This window comes from Chrysemys picta, chromosome 2 (genome assembly GCF_011386835.1).
Source record: "Chrysemys picta bellii isolate R12L10 chromosome 2, ASM1138683v2, whole genome shotgun sequence".
Classification (NCBI taxonomy): domain Eukaryota; kingdom Metazoa; phylum Chordata; order Testudines; family Emydidae; genus Chrysemys; species Chrysemys picta.
Genome location: NC_088792.1, coordinates 205385984 through 205400179, shown reverse-complemented (window position 1 = coordinate 205400179; position 14196 = coordinate 205385984). Strand labels below are relative to the sequence as shown.

General features: G+C 39.6%; 1 protein-coding gene across 13 annotated transcripts in view; it reads left to right on the top strand.

Moving 5' to 3' along the window:
* ARHGAP28 (Rho GTPase activating protein 28) overlaps positions 1 to 14196 on the top strand; it is a 174597-nt gene that overhangs the window by 128112 nt on the left and 32289 nt on the right. For 12 of the 13 annotated variants that reach the window (XM_005303105.5, XM_065585261.1, XM_042843392.2 and 9 more), the window contains 5 exons: positions 659 to 876; positions 6726 to 6813; positions 8253 to 8410; positions 12165 to 12330; positions 12444 to 12535. In XM_005303105.5, the coding sequence (XP_005303162.1) occupies positions 659 to 876; positions 6726 to 6813; positions 8253 to 8410; positions 12165 to 12330; positions 12444 to 12535 (722 nt within the window). Of the gene's footprint in view, positions 1 to 483; positions 577 to 658; positions 877 to 6725; positions 6814 to 8252; positions 8411 to 12164; positions 12331 to 12443; positions 12536 to 14196 lie in introns of all 13 variants that reach the window. The other variant, XM_065585264.1, reaches the window with a different exon arrangement.

Genomic DNA, 14196 nt, shown 5'->3' with positions numbered 1-14196 from the left:
CAATTGTACAGGTTCTGGTACATCAGGAAGGAAAATTAGAGCAAATGTGAAAACGCAAGTGTGCTATTAAGAAAATAATATGTTAAGAAAGAGCTCATTAACTAGTTCTTTTGCTCTGAAAGAGAAAATTAGTCCATTTCCTCTTTGACATATTTATTTGTGTTGCCTGTATATGAATCAAGGGTGTGGCCTCATCTGGAATACCCTGTGCAGTACTGGTCACCACATCTCAAAAGGATATTGTGAAACTAGAGGGGATTACTGCCAGCCTTCCTTTGTCAAATGACAGCATCCATACACAACATATGTGGGACTGAAAGGAGTTTCATTCATCTTCTTTAATGAGGGCTATTGTTTAGTGAATTTTCCAGGCAATTATGGGCAGGCACTATGCTATCTTCTTCACAATGCTGTATTAATGCACCTCAGTGGGCTTGAATTACCATTCTTCTGCTGTTCTTCTCCTAAATATCTTCTGTGCAGAGACAGCCAAGCTGGGGATTGTTTTCAAGATTGACAAGTAAATTTTACTTACTTGTGTGGCCCAAGACAGGTTGGAAATGGAGTCTTCCTGAGGTAAAGGCTGGCACACTAAACCAACTGTGCTACCTCCGACCCACCCAATACAAGGCACGTTAACACTCTCACTCCTTCACAGAGGGGGAACTTGAAGCTGAATGGCTGCAAGATGTGGGCCTATCTACGTTGATTTCGGGGGCTGAAGAAGAGGATGGGCAAGCCCTGCTGTCCACACTGACCCGCACGCAAGCCGCCGCAGTACAAAGAAGGTACAACACCTACACTCAGACTATGAGGAAGAAGAACAAACACACTGTCAGGGATGTGCGAGACATCTTTGGAGTTAATGACTCTTCTGTAAGTGGCAAATACTTGGTAATGGAGGGTTTTGAACTTTATTCTTATTTATATTGTTATAGCATATAAATGCTTCAACCTGGGATCTCACTGTGCTAGGCATTGTAGAAGTAGCAAATGATGGTTCTTGCCCCAAACAGCCCAGTCTGGACCTTTTTGATGTCCTATAAGCAAATGTGCTACCTTTTAAAGGGAACAATAAAACCGGCTGAAATAGCTGGTGCAAAGTTTTGCAACTAACTTATAATGTAATGCTGTGTCCATTGCCAACCTTCATTCTGCAATCCACTATCAAGACTAACATTTACTCCCTCATTTTTCGGATATCAGTGAGTTACTTTTGGCAGCTGTGCAAATTTTTGCTGGCTTCTGAGGACACATGATATTTACTCAGCAATCTTAGCAGTGAAGTAAAATCTGTGTAATGAAGCAATGGGGGCAAGTATGCATAAGCAGTTAAACACCTGCAGGCATCTTTGCAATTGTTTCAATGGGAACCTTATTTCACTAATAAAGCAAATAAAAATCCATCCATGATTCATTTGTTCAGGAATGAACATTTCTTGTTTAGGGTCTCATCCATTTGTCCCTGAGGACAGATATAGAATTACCATTGCTTATTCCCATGCATTATATTTACATGGATTTAGTTGATCGTATGCCCTAAGTCCACATACTAAAAACTCAAAAGCAGCATGCATGAATTTAAATGAGTAACTCCTTTTGTCCTTAATGCGGATCATAGCTAAACTGCCAAGCCCTGTTTTAAAAATGTATAGTGAAGCTTACTACTTTTCAACAATATAAGAAACTGCCTTCTTCCATGGAATTATTCAGTCCCTTCTCATTTGTTTATTTTTTCCAGCTACACACTAATAACCTGCAAAAGTCCATTAAACAGACAAAGCACAGCTGCTTCACGTTAAAATAGGAGTTCAAAAGTAAAACATCTGGAGGATTAGCTTAGTGGTCTCAGTCTCCAGTTTAAAATAGCCTCCCTGGAACCACAAGTTCATATACTAGCAAGATTGGCACAGCACCACATCCTCCAAGTACCATGGTTTCCTGTGGGTAGAGTCTCTTGGTTAAGACTTCAAAATCCCAGACTACTTTGCCCAGACGTTAAAGATCTCATGGCACTTTTTGTAAGATTAGGCATTTTCCTTAGGTAAAATATCTATCACCTATCTTAAAGCTCTGGGTCTCTTTTTACCATGAGGTATTGGTATGTTAGTCAACCTATGAAACTTCTTAGATACAATAAGTATGGCAGAATGTGCAGTTCCTGCAGCAAAATGAAGTTTAATTACTCTAATAAAAAGCAGTCACCAGAAAAAAAAATGTACACTAGTTCTCGTTGTTGCACAGAGTGTTGAATCTGATGATCTTTTGGTCTTTTTCTTGTGTCTCACTAATGGACTGGAAGTCCCAGAGCTATGTTAAAGGCATGGTCTTCAAGTTTTCATTTTACAATTACCTTTTTAAAAACGGAGCCCATCTAATTGTTCTGCATTGTGAAAGTCTAATATAAGATTTAAAAAGTAACTGTTATGACAGTCCGAGGATTTCTCATTCTTTCTTCCCATGAAATTGTTCAATTCTATTGCTACACACTTACTGTAGTCGCAGCCATATTTCACACATTTATCTCCGCTACTTAAAGAGAATATAGGAGAGAGTTCTAAAGGGCAGCCAGGCAGCAAACACCCATTGAAAGTCCATGTGAGTTGGGCTCTCAATTGCTGTGTGACATTGAAAATCTCCCTCTGTGTGACTAGCTGCTATGGGATTTTGAAAGACTGTCTTATTTATCACCTCTCCAGTGATTAGGAGAAATGTAGGGAATGAATGTTGGCAGTTTAGTGCACAATGACTGATGTACCTTGGCTTGGCTGAATCGCTGGTACCAGATAAATCATCTTTTCTTCAAGTGTTTGCGTACTAGTCTGAAATGCCATGCAGGACTTTTAATCACCTCTGCCATGGGAAGAGTTAGTCTCTCCACATAATAGTTTGTGTAATCCTCTACATTAAAAGAAGAGGTGCAGTCTTCATCCAGCCCTCTAGGCATCATAAACACTACAGCTGCCCAGAGGAGAGAGATATGGGATGGATAACTATCTTCTACTCTTAGTGATGAGGAAAAGGGTGATTAAACCACAAGGTGAGATTTCTTTTTATGAGGGTGACTCACTTAGCTTTGCCCAGTGGCAAGAGAAGAAGAAGAATACAAATTGTTAGCATTTGGGCTGCATAAATAGCTATAATTTTCTATTTTTAATTTACTTTGCTGTCAGCAAGCAGGGACAACAGGGGGAGGAAAGCATCCTAGGCAAATGGACAGGTTTAGTGAAGTTTTCCACACTGCATAGAGAAGGAAAAAACTGGGTTTCTAGACTCATTTGAAACCTATTGCCTCAGTTGCTTGCATAATGAATTGTAGCTCTTAACGTCAGGGTTATCCAACCAAAAACAGGCATAAGTCCAGATTGTGAATGATCCCTGGGTAGGTGCACAAGGAGGGGAATATGGCACAAGGAGTCCTTGTATCCGGACTTAGAGGCTAGCCATGGTTATAGATCCTTCACTCTGCTGAGCACAGGACTGCTCCCAAAAAGAGCATAAACCACCCCAAAGTTAGTGGCAAGAAAGTGTGCCCGTTCTGCCCTGTTCACGGCCCTGTTCTGCCTCTGTTCCAGCTGGAAGAGCTAACCTGGCTTAGAAATGGGAAACATGCTACATCCTTCTAGAGCAAGGTGCAATGGGGGTGCCATCCAGGAACTCCCCCCTTGAAGCAATCTCACCCTCCCCTGGATCAGACAACTCTGTCCCACCTCTAAAACAGGGCTATGGCACATCAGTCACCGTGGCTGGATTTTCATGGGTGTTGAACACCCATAGCGTCCATTAAGGTCTCTAGGAGCTGCAAGTGCTCAACAGATCTGAAAATCAGGCAGTTTGGTGCCTGGTGTAACCTTATCAGTAAAGTCCAAAAGTGGGGAGCAAGCTAAGCTCCAGACTAATGAAGGACCTGACCCTGCACACTTTGATAAGTAAAACTCCTCTTGATTTTCAGAGGAGTGTTGCTCAGAGTAGTGCATGAAGGATCAGGATCTAATTAAAATAGTAAATAGTAAACTAGAGGCATTTGCATTTTAATTTACTAATTAAATAGTAAACTGGAGGCATTTGCCTGAAAAGGCATTTGCACTTACCATGCTTGAAAATATGAATCTCTCAAAAAGCAAAGGCAGCTAGCAGCATGAACAGAACTTTAACACGAACATTTCTTTAGTGTTTATGTTTCTTGGCTGCTGTGCTGACATTAAAATTTTGCCTTTGTGGTGCTCTGATGATTTGTTTTTACATCTTCTATGTAGTGGAACGCTTTTAAAGGAAATGAGCATTTCCATCTCCACCTTTTTCTTGCTAGTCAGATTTCCTCTTCCTGTGCACATAGTGCAAGTAAACACTGGAGGCATTTTTAGCATCAGTAATGACTTGATGAACAACTAACTGTAGGCCAGAATCAGGATACCTAAACTGAACCAAATTCTGCCTTTATTGGAACCACATCCAAGTCAATGGTATTGCACACATGTAACGGGGGGCAGAATTTGGCCCACTAGGTTTAGCACATTTATTGGAAAATGAGCTTTCTAATCTTTCGTTTTTAAGGGACACTATCTATATATCATAATCATGCACTAACAAAAATGGAGGAGATGCTCTGTCCCAATCTGCTCCCTTTTTGTTGCTCGGGTGGTATAACAAGCAGAAACCTCCTGTAAATCCCCTGTTGGGGATACCCCTATCATGAGGGTCCCCGGCTCACATAGAGCCTTCGGAGTTGACTCCTACATGCTGCTCCCTTTACTGGTGGGGAAGCAAGAGGCTGGAATGTGATGCCTTTTAGTTATTCCCAGCATTGTTTATAGGGGAATATACTCAACGGACTCATATTAGAGCATCTTGCAAGCTGCTCTAAACTACACTGGAGTTGAGGCAGAGAGTATTTGATCCCTAGCTGGGTCTATAACAATCTCCCTTTCCTAAATCATATGCCCAGCAGAAACAGGATGCAACAGAGAGAGTGCCCTGTTAGTTTTCCGTGTGTTATTTATAATGCCTTATATTATCAAGGCTGGAAGGATTTTACAAATCTAATTCATGTTCACCATTTCTCTTATTTGCCTACTTTTTGCACTTCACACAGCTCAGGCAGCTTGTCATAAAACATTTCTTTTAATGCTGGGCTTTTAGAAATCATAAAATCATGCTACCATATTTCATTTCTTTTATTATACAGCCCTTGCTTTTTAATGGATTATAGTTCAAAGGAAACCTTGTGACTCAAATCCTGTTTGCTATAAGGTGGGTAGCCTATTAAATGGACTCTCTCAGGAGAGATTTTATTCATCTTACATTTAACTTTGTTATCCAAATAACTCAAAGGATAAGATTGTATAAAACAACTGCAACATTATTTCAGTGTTCAAATTGGAAGGTCTGCCGTCCTTTTAAATATCTGCCATTTTATATCTGTCTGAGTACTGCTCCCATGTGCATTAACTACAAACTGGGAAGACAGTGTTTTCTGCCTCTGGGGAAGGCATCACCTCATATTGCTAAATGGTTTATTCAGCTGTTTAAAGAGCAGCTTTGATGGGTTCAGCAGAGTTCTCATCAGCACCACTCCCCTGGAAAGATGGCTGTGATGCTGAACCTCAAGGGACCGGGGAGCATGTAAAAGCAAGGGTGTGAGAGAAATAACACAATTCTCCGGGATGCCAGCAGGATGTAGAGAACAGAACGGGTTTTAAAACAAAGATTTTAGCCAATGAAGCTGATTTCACCAAGTAGCCTTCTAATTGTTTTTAATATTTCTACCCTTTCTTCATCCCTGAACATGTCTTCCTGCTCCAAATTCTCCTCAGAGAATCATAGAATCGTAAGACTCAAAGGGACCTCGAGAGGTCATCTAGTCTAGTGCCCTGCACTCGTGGCAGGACTAAGTATTACCTCATGATCTATTCCAAAGCTGCTAATCACAAGGGCAAATTCAGCACACAAAAATGTCACACCAAGTGAAAGTTACCCTTTGATTTTCAGCCGCTGATTTTGTCTCTCTCCCTCCCCCTCGCCCCACTCTCTCTCTCTCTCACACACACACAGCATTTTTACACAGTGCAAAACAATTTTCTGGGCAAAACCAAACAAAACTAAGCAATAGGAAAGAGATTTAAAAAAAAATTGTTTGCCGCTCTCTGATAAAGAACCTGTGTTATTCTTGTAACCCCAGTTTCCACACAGTGTAGCCTATGGGAGGAAAATGTTGAAGTGCATTTCCAGCTGGTTTTGGCCATCCATTTATTTACTTGTTAAATTTCCAATCCTGCAGGGTACTGAGTGCCTTCAATTCCTGCAGCCCCTCAGTGGGAGTTGAGAGTGTTCAGCACTTTTCAGGAGGTGCACAGCACCTGGCAGAATGTGACCACGGTGATTAAAAGCAAGATGAATTACACATTGATACAAACCTTTAACTTGCTGCAGTTATCTGAAGCAATTTCATTAGTTAATTTCAGTCATTACATATGGGAGAACTCATTAGCTGTGTAAAGCTGTGGCAATACTCACTGACCTCGACATGATCCACATCTGCTGCCTGAAGAAGATTACTTGCACAGGCTGGGTAATGAAAATCTCTCTCTGGCAAATCAGAATGGATTGTTTAAACTTAGTGACAAAAACATAAGCTGGGATTGATACACTGTTGATTGAGTTGTAGAAGTGTCTGTCCACATGCCTTTAATTTCATTGCAGTCTGATCATTTTTCCTTGCCTATCAGCCCACGTTTGAGACAGTGCCAGTGTCACCAGTTCCTTCTAATGGTATCCAGCTTCCGGGACAGAAGCCAGTTTGGAAATCAGTGAGTTGTGAGTATGCCAACCTGTAACCAATATTAATTTGATCATAGCAATGAGAGATAGAAAGTACCTTTTGGGATCATTTGGATAATTCACTATTTTAGGTGCTGGGACACACTACATGCTTTTCTTTAAGATTATTACTATTATTAATAAACATTTATATTGTGGTAGTGCTCAAAGTCCCCATTTTGAATTGGGGCCCTGTTGTGCTGGATGCTTTACAAACATAGAGCAGGGCCTGTAGTCTCTAATCTGTGGCCCAGTCTGCACTGCAATTCGAAATATGTAAATGGATTCCTGAGACCTACAGCCATACTAGTATTTGTAAAGTGTTTCATAACGTAGTTAGCTTTGTCTATCCTATAATTTGAAAGAGCGATAGCACCTGTATGGGAAGAATGATGTTTGAACTTCCAGTACTACCAACCCCAAGTGTTCAAAAGTCATGAGTCAAGTCCCCAAAAACCATACATTTGGCTTAAAATCCTAAGATTTAAATAATGATAATACATTTGGGGCTCACTTTATTTATCTTATTTCTAAGCCTTTAGGGTGCACTTGGGTCATGTTTCTAAGCTTCCTCTGCAACCTTGAAGGCTAAAACTTACTTTTTATTTTAATGAAAGCTGAGATTCTTACCTAGTTGCACAAAATCCAGGAGCTGGGACTTTAAGTATCATGAGACTCATAATAAAATCATGAAAGTTGGCAACACTAGAACTCATTCAGGCTAATACACTGTGAAGTCTATGGAGACAGGGCATTTCTATAGTAGAAATTTCCCTCCTATGCCTACTAATTCTAGTGGGCAACTAATTTCTGGAGCAGAGCACTAGATCATCTTGTCTTTTGGTTCCTAGATTCTATTAAAAATTCCACTAGGGCTGGCATGGCTTTGCAAACCAGATGGTAGCATGCTGAGCCCCGTCTGCACAGGGTGTGCCTATACTATGTTTTTTATGCACCAAGAGCAGCAGTGATGGGAAATTGTAAGAAAAAAAAACTGTGTAAACAACAGTGACCAGAGAAACACTGTTAGCAGCACTTTTCTATCAATAACTTTAAAAAGAAAAAAAGATTGTTCACTGGACAAATGCAGAAATAGTTTCCCTAGCCAGGATAGACAAGATCATTATGCACAAATGTGATGATGAGGATGATTCTTCTACTGACAAACCAGAAAATTACAGCTTAATCACCTTCTGCACAAATATCAACAGCAAAAAATCTAAAATAAAAATACGGCTTTGATTTCAGAAAGTACAAGGGCTTATTTCTTCCAGACAAAACAGGAATATGCATTATTGTTATGCTGAAATTCCTCTGTGAAACTCTTCCCTTAACACTTTCACAAGCTTTTTGTTTGTTTTTACCATTTTTTTAATGTCTCTGCACCAAACACCAACAAACCTTCAGTATTCATATATAGTCTCCCTTGTTTCCAGCTAATAGCTGTCTAGACTGTGGACTAGATAAAGACAGCCCATCAGTAACAGAAGAGCTATCCTATGAGGTTTCTTTCTCAGAATCCATCACAGTGGTCCCAAAAAACAGAGAACGGCAGAACAACCAGAGATTCAAAAAGGATGATTCTGCTTTGCCTGTAAGTTTAAACCCCTCATGTTGACTCAATAGTTCTTCTTTACCCCATTCATTTCCTGCTTCATTTCCCTCACCACAGTGAAATCTCTTAAGATACATTGGATTTCCTTCAATATATGTGTGTTAATACTTTATATATTTGTAAAGGCTTCCTGCTGTGCTTGTCTGTCGCCCATCACACAGCATTCCCAATGAGGTACCAAAGCCGAAGCGTGTGCTTAGTCATGGACACATCTTCTACCCAACGCAATTTAGTGTACATACCCCAGTACTTGAAAATTATATTGCATTGTGTCCCCCACAAACTTTTCACATAAAAACAAAGATCAGTTACTGGCACTGAGAGTGGCAATCCATCTTTATTACTTGAACTACTCCCTTCATCTTATCCACACCCAGATTCTCTACCTTTCTTGACATGGGTTTTAAATTTCTGAGTCTGAGTTCTGTTAGACTCAGACATGGGAGGAAGAGTGAACCTTGGTTCTGTTCACTAGTATCTCAGATTGTCTCAGATTAGTATTTGACGCAGGTACAGCATAGGAGATACCAGATCAGTAGCCAGGGACAGAAGATTATTGTCCAACCAGGTATGCATAGTGTAGTCTACCAGTTGGATGGCATTCTCCCTCCGAGCCAGCTGGCAATTTACTGATTCCATCAGCCTCTAAGGGTGGACCATTAAAACGGATCCATCATCTTGAGAGGAAATGTGTGCCCTCGCCCCCAAACTTGAGGGTTTCATAATCAGTCTGTGACAAGGATGTAATCACAACCACCATCCAATAAAAGCCGAAACACTGGCTCCAGACTTTAGCCAGAGGTATGAGTCAAGCCATTAACTATGTGGGACAGTCCCACAAATGTCACATTGGCCATGAGATCCTAAATTGATCCAGAATAGTTGTCGTCTGCATGGATGCTGAATTCATCAAGAACAATCAGGTTGTGCGTGTCCAACAGCACCAATGGAGAAGACCCCAAGAACCTCAAATGTTCATGTTGCAGTAGGGTGATAAGTCTCAAGTAGATTACATATGGCATGGAGTACAGTCTGATTGCTCTGTGGTGATAATAATTTGATCATCTTTTCGGAATCAGGCTGTCTCCCTAGTTACCATGGTCCTGGCATATTGAACTTTCCTCCTTGGTCCTGTTACTAGAAAACCTCTAACCTTCCCCTAACCCTCACCAGGAGATTCCATCCTCAATTTTAGAGATGTTACCTATGCCTCACACTCTTCCAACCATAAGTATGAACCTCCTAACTGACATGGCACAGCAATCTGGGGCAAGTAGCATACAGAAGGCAGCCTTGTACTGATGGGTAAGCAACTGAATAGTTTCAGAGAAGTTCACAGATGTGTTTCAAGTGGACAATTTTGCATGCAAAACTGTGGGTTTTGTGGATAGCATGTAGTGTCTGTGCACCCACATACATAGAACTAAGCAGCTCTGGGAGAAATTTTGCCTCCTTAAATACAATCTCTTCCAATGCTCCCCCAGGGATGATACACCTCCACACCACCCGTACACAGGACTACGTTCAAACTGCACAATCTAGCCCACTGGGAACATGATAAATGGAATGTAATCCTAGATGTTGGAGAAGTAAAAACCTATTAGCACATCGAGTCCATCCAAATACAGTACCTAGTCCCCCACACAGAAGATGTGTCAGATCGTAAACTGATGCAACATAGGATCTGGCGCCAAATGCCAGGAATATAATTTCTAAAAAACACAGAGATGAAGTAAATTCAAAGTTTATCACAATATATTGTGCCAACTTTAATACTGTATAGTTCTCTAACTCCGTGGTTTGCTGTGCTCTATGCCATAGATTCTCAGTGCTGTTCTTACAAAGAGAGAGAGCCCCAAACCTCATGTTAAGACTACATCACATCAAAACACCTCTAGGAGACAACAACCCACCATTGAAAATCACTGTAGTAATTTTTTTTAAAATACTTAGTCCTTCCATTGGCAAATGAGGCCTGCAAAGAGGCCTTCTCATTCCCTATTCCTCTCTTATGTCCCTTTATATATATATATATATTAAATTATTACCAGTGTGTGTGTGTATATATTACACCGGTAATAATTTTTTCACATTTTCAGAGTGATTTAATATGCTCTGTTTGAGTTTTTTTTTCACCTGATGAAACACTGCAAATAATGAGATTGCCTTTTGTTTCACACTTTACGTACATCAGCAGTTTTTCTTTGCTTCAATGGTTTGTCATTGCAAAGACTCTTATCATATGTTCCTTGAATGAAATAACAGAATTTTTAGATTTTTGGGGTCATTTTCTATACTACCCAATCTTCCCTATTTGGCCAGAAGATGATGGTATCTTGCAGTGCTTCCTATTTCCCCCTGTTTAGAATCATCTCCTGCTTTAAAGAATACTGGGAATGAAGTGTTGGAGATCCTGGCCTCTGGAACTCATGTCCTCTGTAGTCAGTCAGAGCTTTGTCCTCTGTTGCTTTTAGAGCACAATGCAAGATGTATCATTTTTGTTTGCCTTTTCCTTGACTATTGTTTCTCTGTTTGATGGCTTTTATTGAGAGATGAGTTAAAACCAGGGCATTGAACCTGAATGCATTTTAATTAAAAGGGAGGGAGGGAGTCACATCCCTAGAAGGTTTTAGCTCCAAGTTGGATCCCCAAAAGTAGAGATGACTTGTAGCACTAATAATGCTACACTGCATTATTACACTGATAATGACATCAAAACATATGAAAAGAGCTCTTTTTCACTTTTTTTACAGTTTTACAGCAGGAAACATCACATATCCTAATGCAGCAATATTCCTATTTTCATGTCCCAGAAGTTGCAAAGTAGCATTCAATTCATGTAAATGATCCATGGATTCTACTTTCATAAGTGTTCCTTGGCATTTTAACATTTATGTTTCATATTACTCACCCTAAAGCAGTCCTGTATAATAAGTCAAAATCAGTGCCTATGTAACACCAGCAGACCCCAGTCATCGTTGGCCAGGATCAAACTTGAGACCGCTAGAGCTTAATGCATAAGCCACTTCTGCGTGAGCTAAAAGACATCTCTTTTAGCCAAGGCTGTAACAAGCTTATCAAGCTTTAGCTGGCCTAGGTGCCACTAGAGGGGGATAGAGTGCCACAACAAGCAGGCATGAGTTACATCTAGATGGTATTAGGATTTAAGTGTTCTGTCTTCTGAGTAATGAGCTCAGATCATTAGGCCACGCTTCCTTCAAAGTGCAAATAACATATAGAACTACTTCCTCCATCACTGCTATGCAGCCATTTCTGTGATGAAATGTGGCATCAAGCAATATTACGGAAGAATTTAAGGGGAGAGAGGTGAATTATTAAATCCTGTTGGAACTAGAGAGGAAAGTTGAGTTAGGATGTAGTGTAGCTGAATTGTTGAAAATTGGAATATGTCCAGGACATCAGTGTTAAGATCGATCCCTGCTTTTGTGAAAATTGCCAAGAAATCTATAATTGAGCACAAAGGATCAGGGGCTCAGTTGCACATTTCAAATTAAAGTAGTCATCAGCACAATGGCCTGAGAACATGCAGGACCATGGGTTCAGCTCTGAGTTAGCCCACCCATGAAATCACCACCACATGACTTCTTGCAGCACCAAGGCACATCTTTTATATATATTAAAAAAAAAAAAAAACTTTACAAAGAGTAATTTTAAAAACTAAACATTTCTCAAGCATGTAAAATAAAACCCTATTTACATATACTTCTTGTAGAAATTTATTGTTCGAAAAAGCCAATTTGGCCTGACAGAGGTTGGAGACCTATCTCTTGAAGACATGAAGAAAATTCGCAATCTCTCTCTGATTGAACTAGCAGCCTTCTATGATGCTTTGGGAATAGAACTCAAGAGGAACCGAACAGAAAGACTCAAAGGACGAGGTAAACGTACAGTGGTAGCTGCCTGACGGGCGGCTTGTGATTTGTAGTGCTTAGTAAGAAGATGCTTATTAGGCTTCACTTTCTCTCTTTCTTTTTACATCTTTTTCAAAAAGAAAATGGTCTTTTTGGAGTCCCTCTCTCAACACTGTTGGAAAACGATCAAAAGAAGGTTCCTGGAATAAAAGTTCCTCTCATCTTTCAAAAAGTGAGTAGAACAAAACCATGTGTGGTTTGAATTTTCCTCATGAGCATTGACATTCAGAGCAGACATCCGATAAAAGAAGACAGACTTTAATGGCTTCAAGGTGTTTGCAATTTACTTCTGTCCATAGGTTGTGATTTAAACATCTCATGAGACTTAGATCAAAAACACTGTTCTTGAATATCATGTGCATGCTGGGATTTTTTTCCAATTTGGGGAGTATATTTATAAAATATTGCACAGGAAATGTACAGAACCAACTGGATAGGATTCTGCTCCCCTTTTCATTTGACATGTATCCTAGAGTATTTGGGTTGGAAGGGACCTTAGTAGATCATCTAGTCCAACCCCCTGCTCAAAGCAGGGCTAAGCCCCAGACAGATTTTTGCCCCAGATCCCTAAATGGCCCCCTCAAGAATTGAACTCATAACCCTGGGTTTAGCAGATCAATGGCATGTATTTGAAGGGGGAGCATTTATAATTTCACATTATTTCAAATTGCAGACATGTTGATTTATCTGAGATTATCTGAAGTGAACTGGTGTGATCTGAATGGGGTGCATAGAGCCAAGAAGCTGGTCATTCAACTGAATTAATGTGAAGCTACAGTGACATCCAGTGTATGGCTCAGTTAGACACACACCTGCATGTACACACGCATACACACACAGATTTATATGGACCTACAGTTTTAAGACTGAAGTCACATTTAACTGTAAATACCTCCTGAAAGAAAACAAAGCGCTAGTATCAATTAATTTAGATAGAGTTAATTTGGCACATTTGTTATTAATCTCTGCACTGCCAGCAACCAACTTCACTTCATTCCTTTATAATTTCACTTTGGGAAGTTATAGAGCTATTGATTTTTTTGTTACATTGGCTGCCAAAAAATAATAATAATAATAATAATGATTCAGGGCCAAACAAAATAGTTCATTTAAGTTCTGAGGATTTTTACCTTTATTCAAAAATAAAATTAAAGTAAAATTCAAAACAAAAAGTCATTTTGAATCCAAAAACCAAAATGTTTCATTTTGATTATGACAAAAATGTGGATTTTTTCAGATATTTTTAACCAAAACAATTTTTGGCAAATCTGACATAAATTCAAGACATGTTTTCATCAATCCAAAGCAGTATTTTTGGTGAAAAAAAGTTTCATTTGAAACATTTTGCCCAGCTGATAACTTGTTAGAGAAAGAGTGTTAGTGATAGAGCTGGAGGAGGGCAGTGAATAATGAAAATCCCGAGCCATGTGAATAAATGCAACAAAACTAGTTTTTTCCCACTTTTGCATTTTGTCAAAACAAAAATACTCTGCACTTAATTTTTGTAAAGAAGAAATGCTGAGACCAGAAAGATCTATTCACATTGTATATGGACATCCCAGAAAGAATTTTCCTAAGATTATTTTTTGTCTAAGTTCTCAATTCTGCCTACACATTTATTAATAGGCTTTTCTATGGTGCTTATCACCATAATAGTTGAGCATCTCACAAACATGAAGGAATGTATCCTTATAGCTCCATTGTGTGGTAGGGAAATCAGTGTGACTTCTTGCTAAGAAAGATACTGTGCGATGTAAGGATTTCCCCATTATTATTATTATTATTATTTATTATTAGACCTACAGTAGTGCCAAGAGTCCCAAGTTAGGGGGC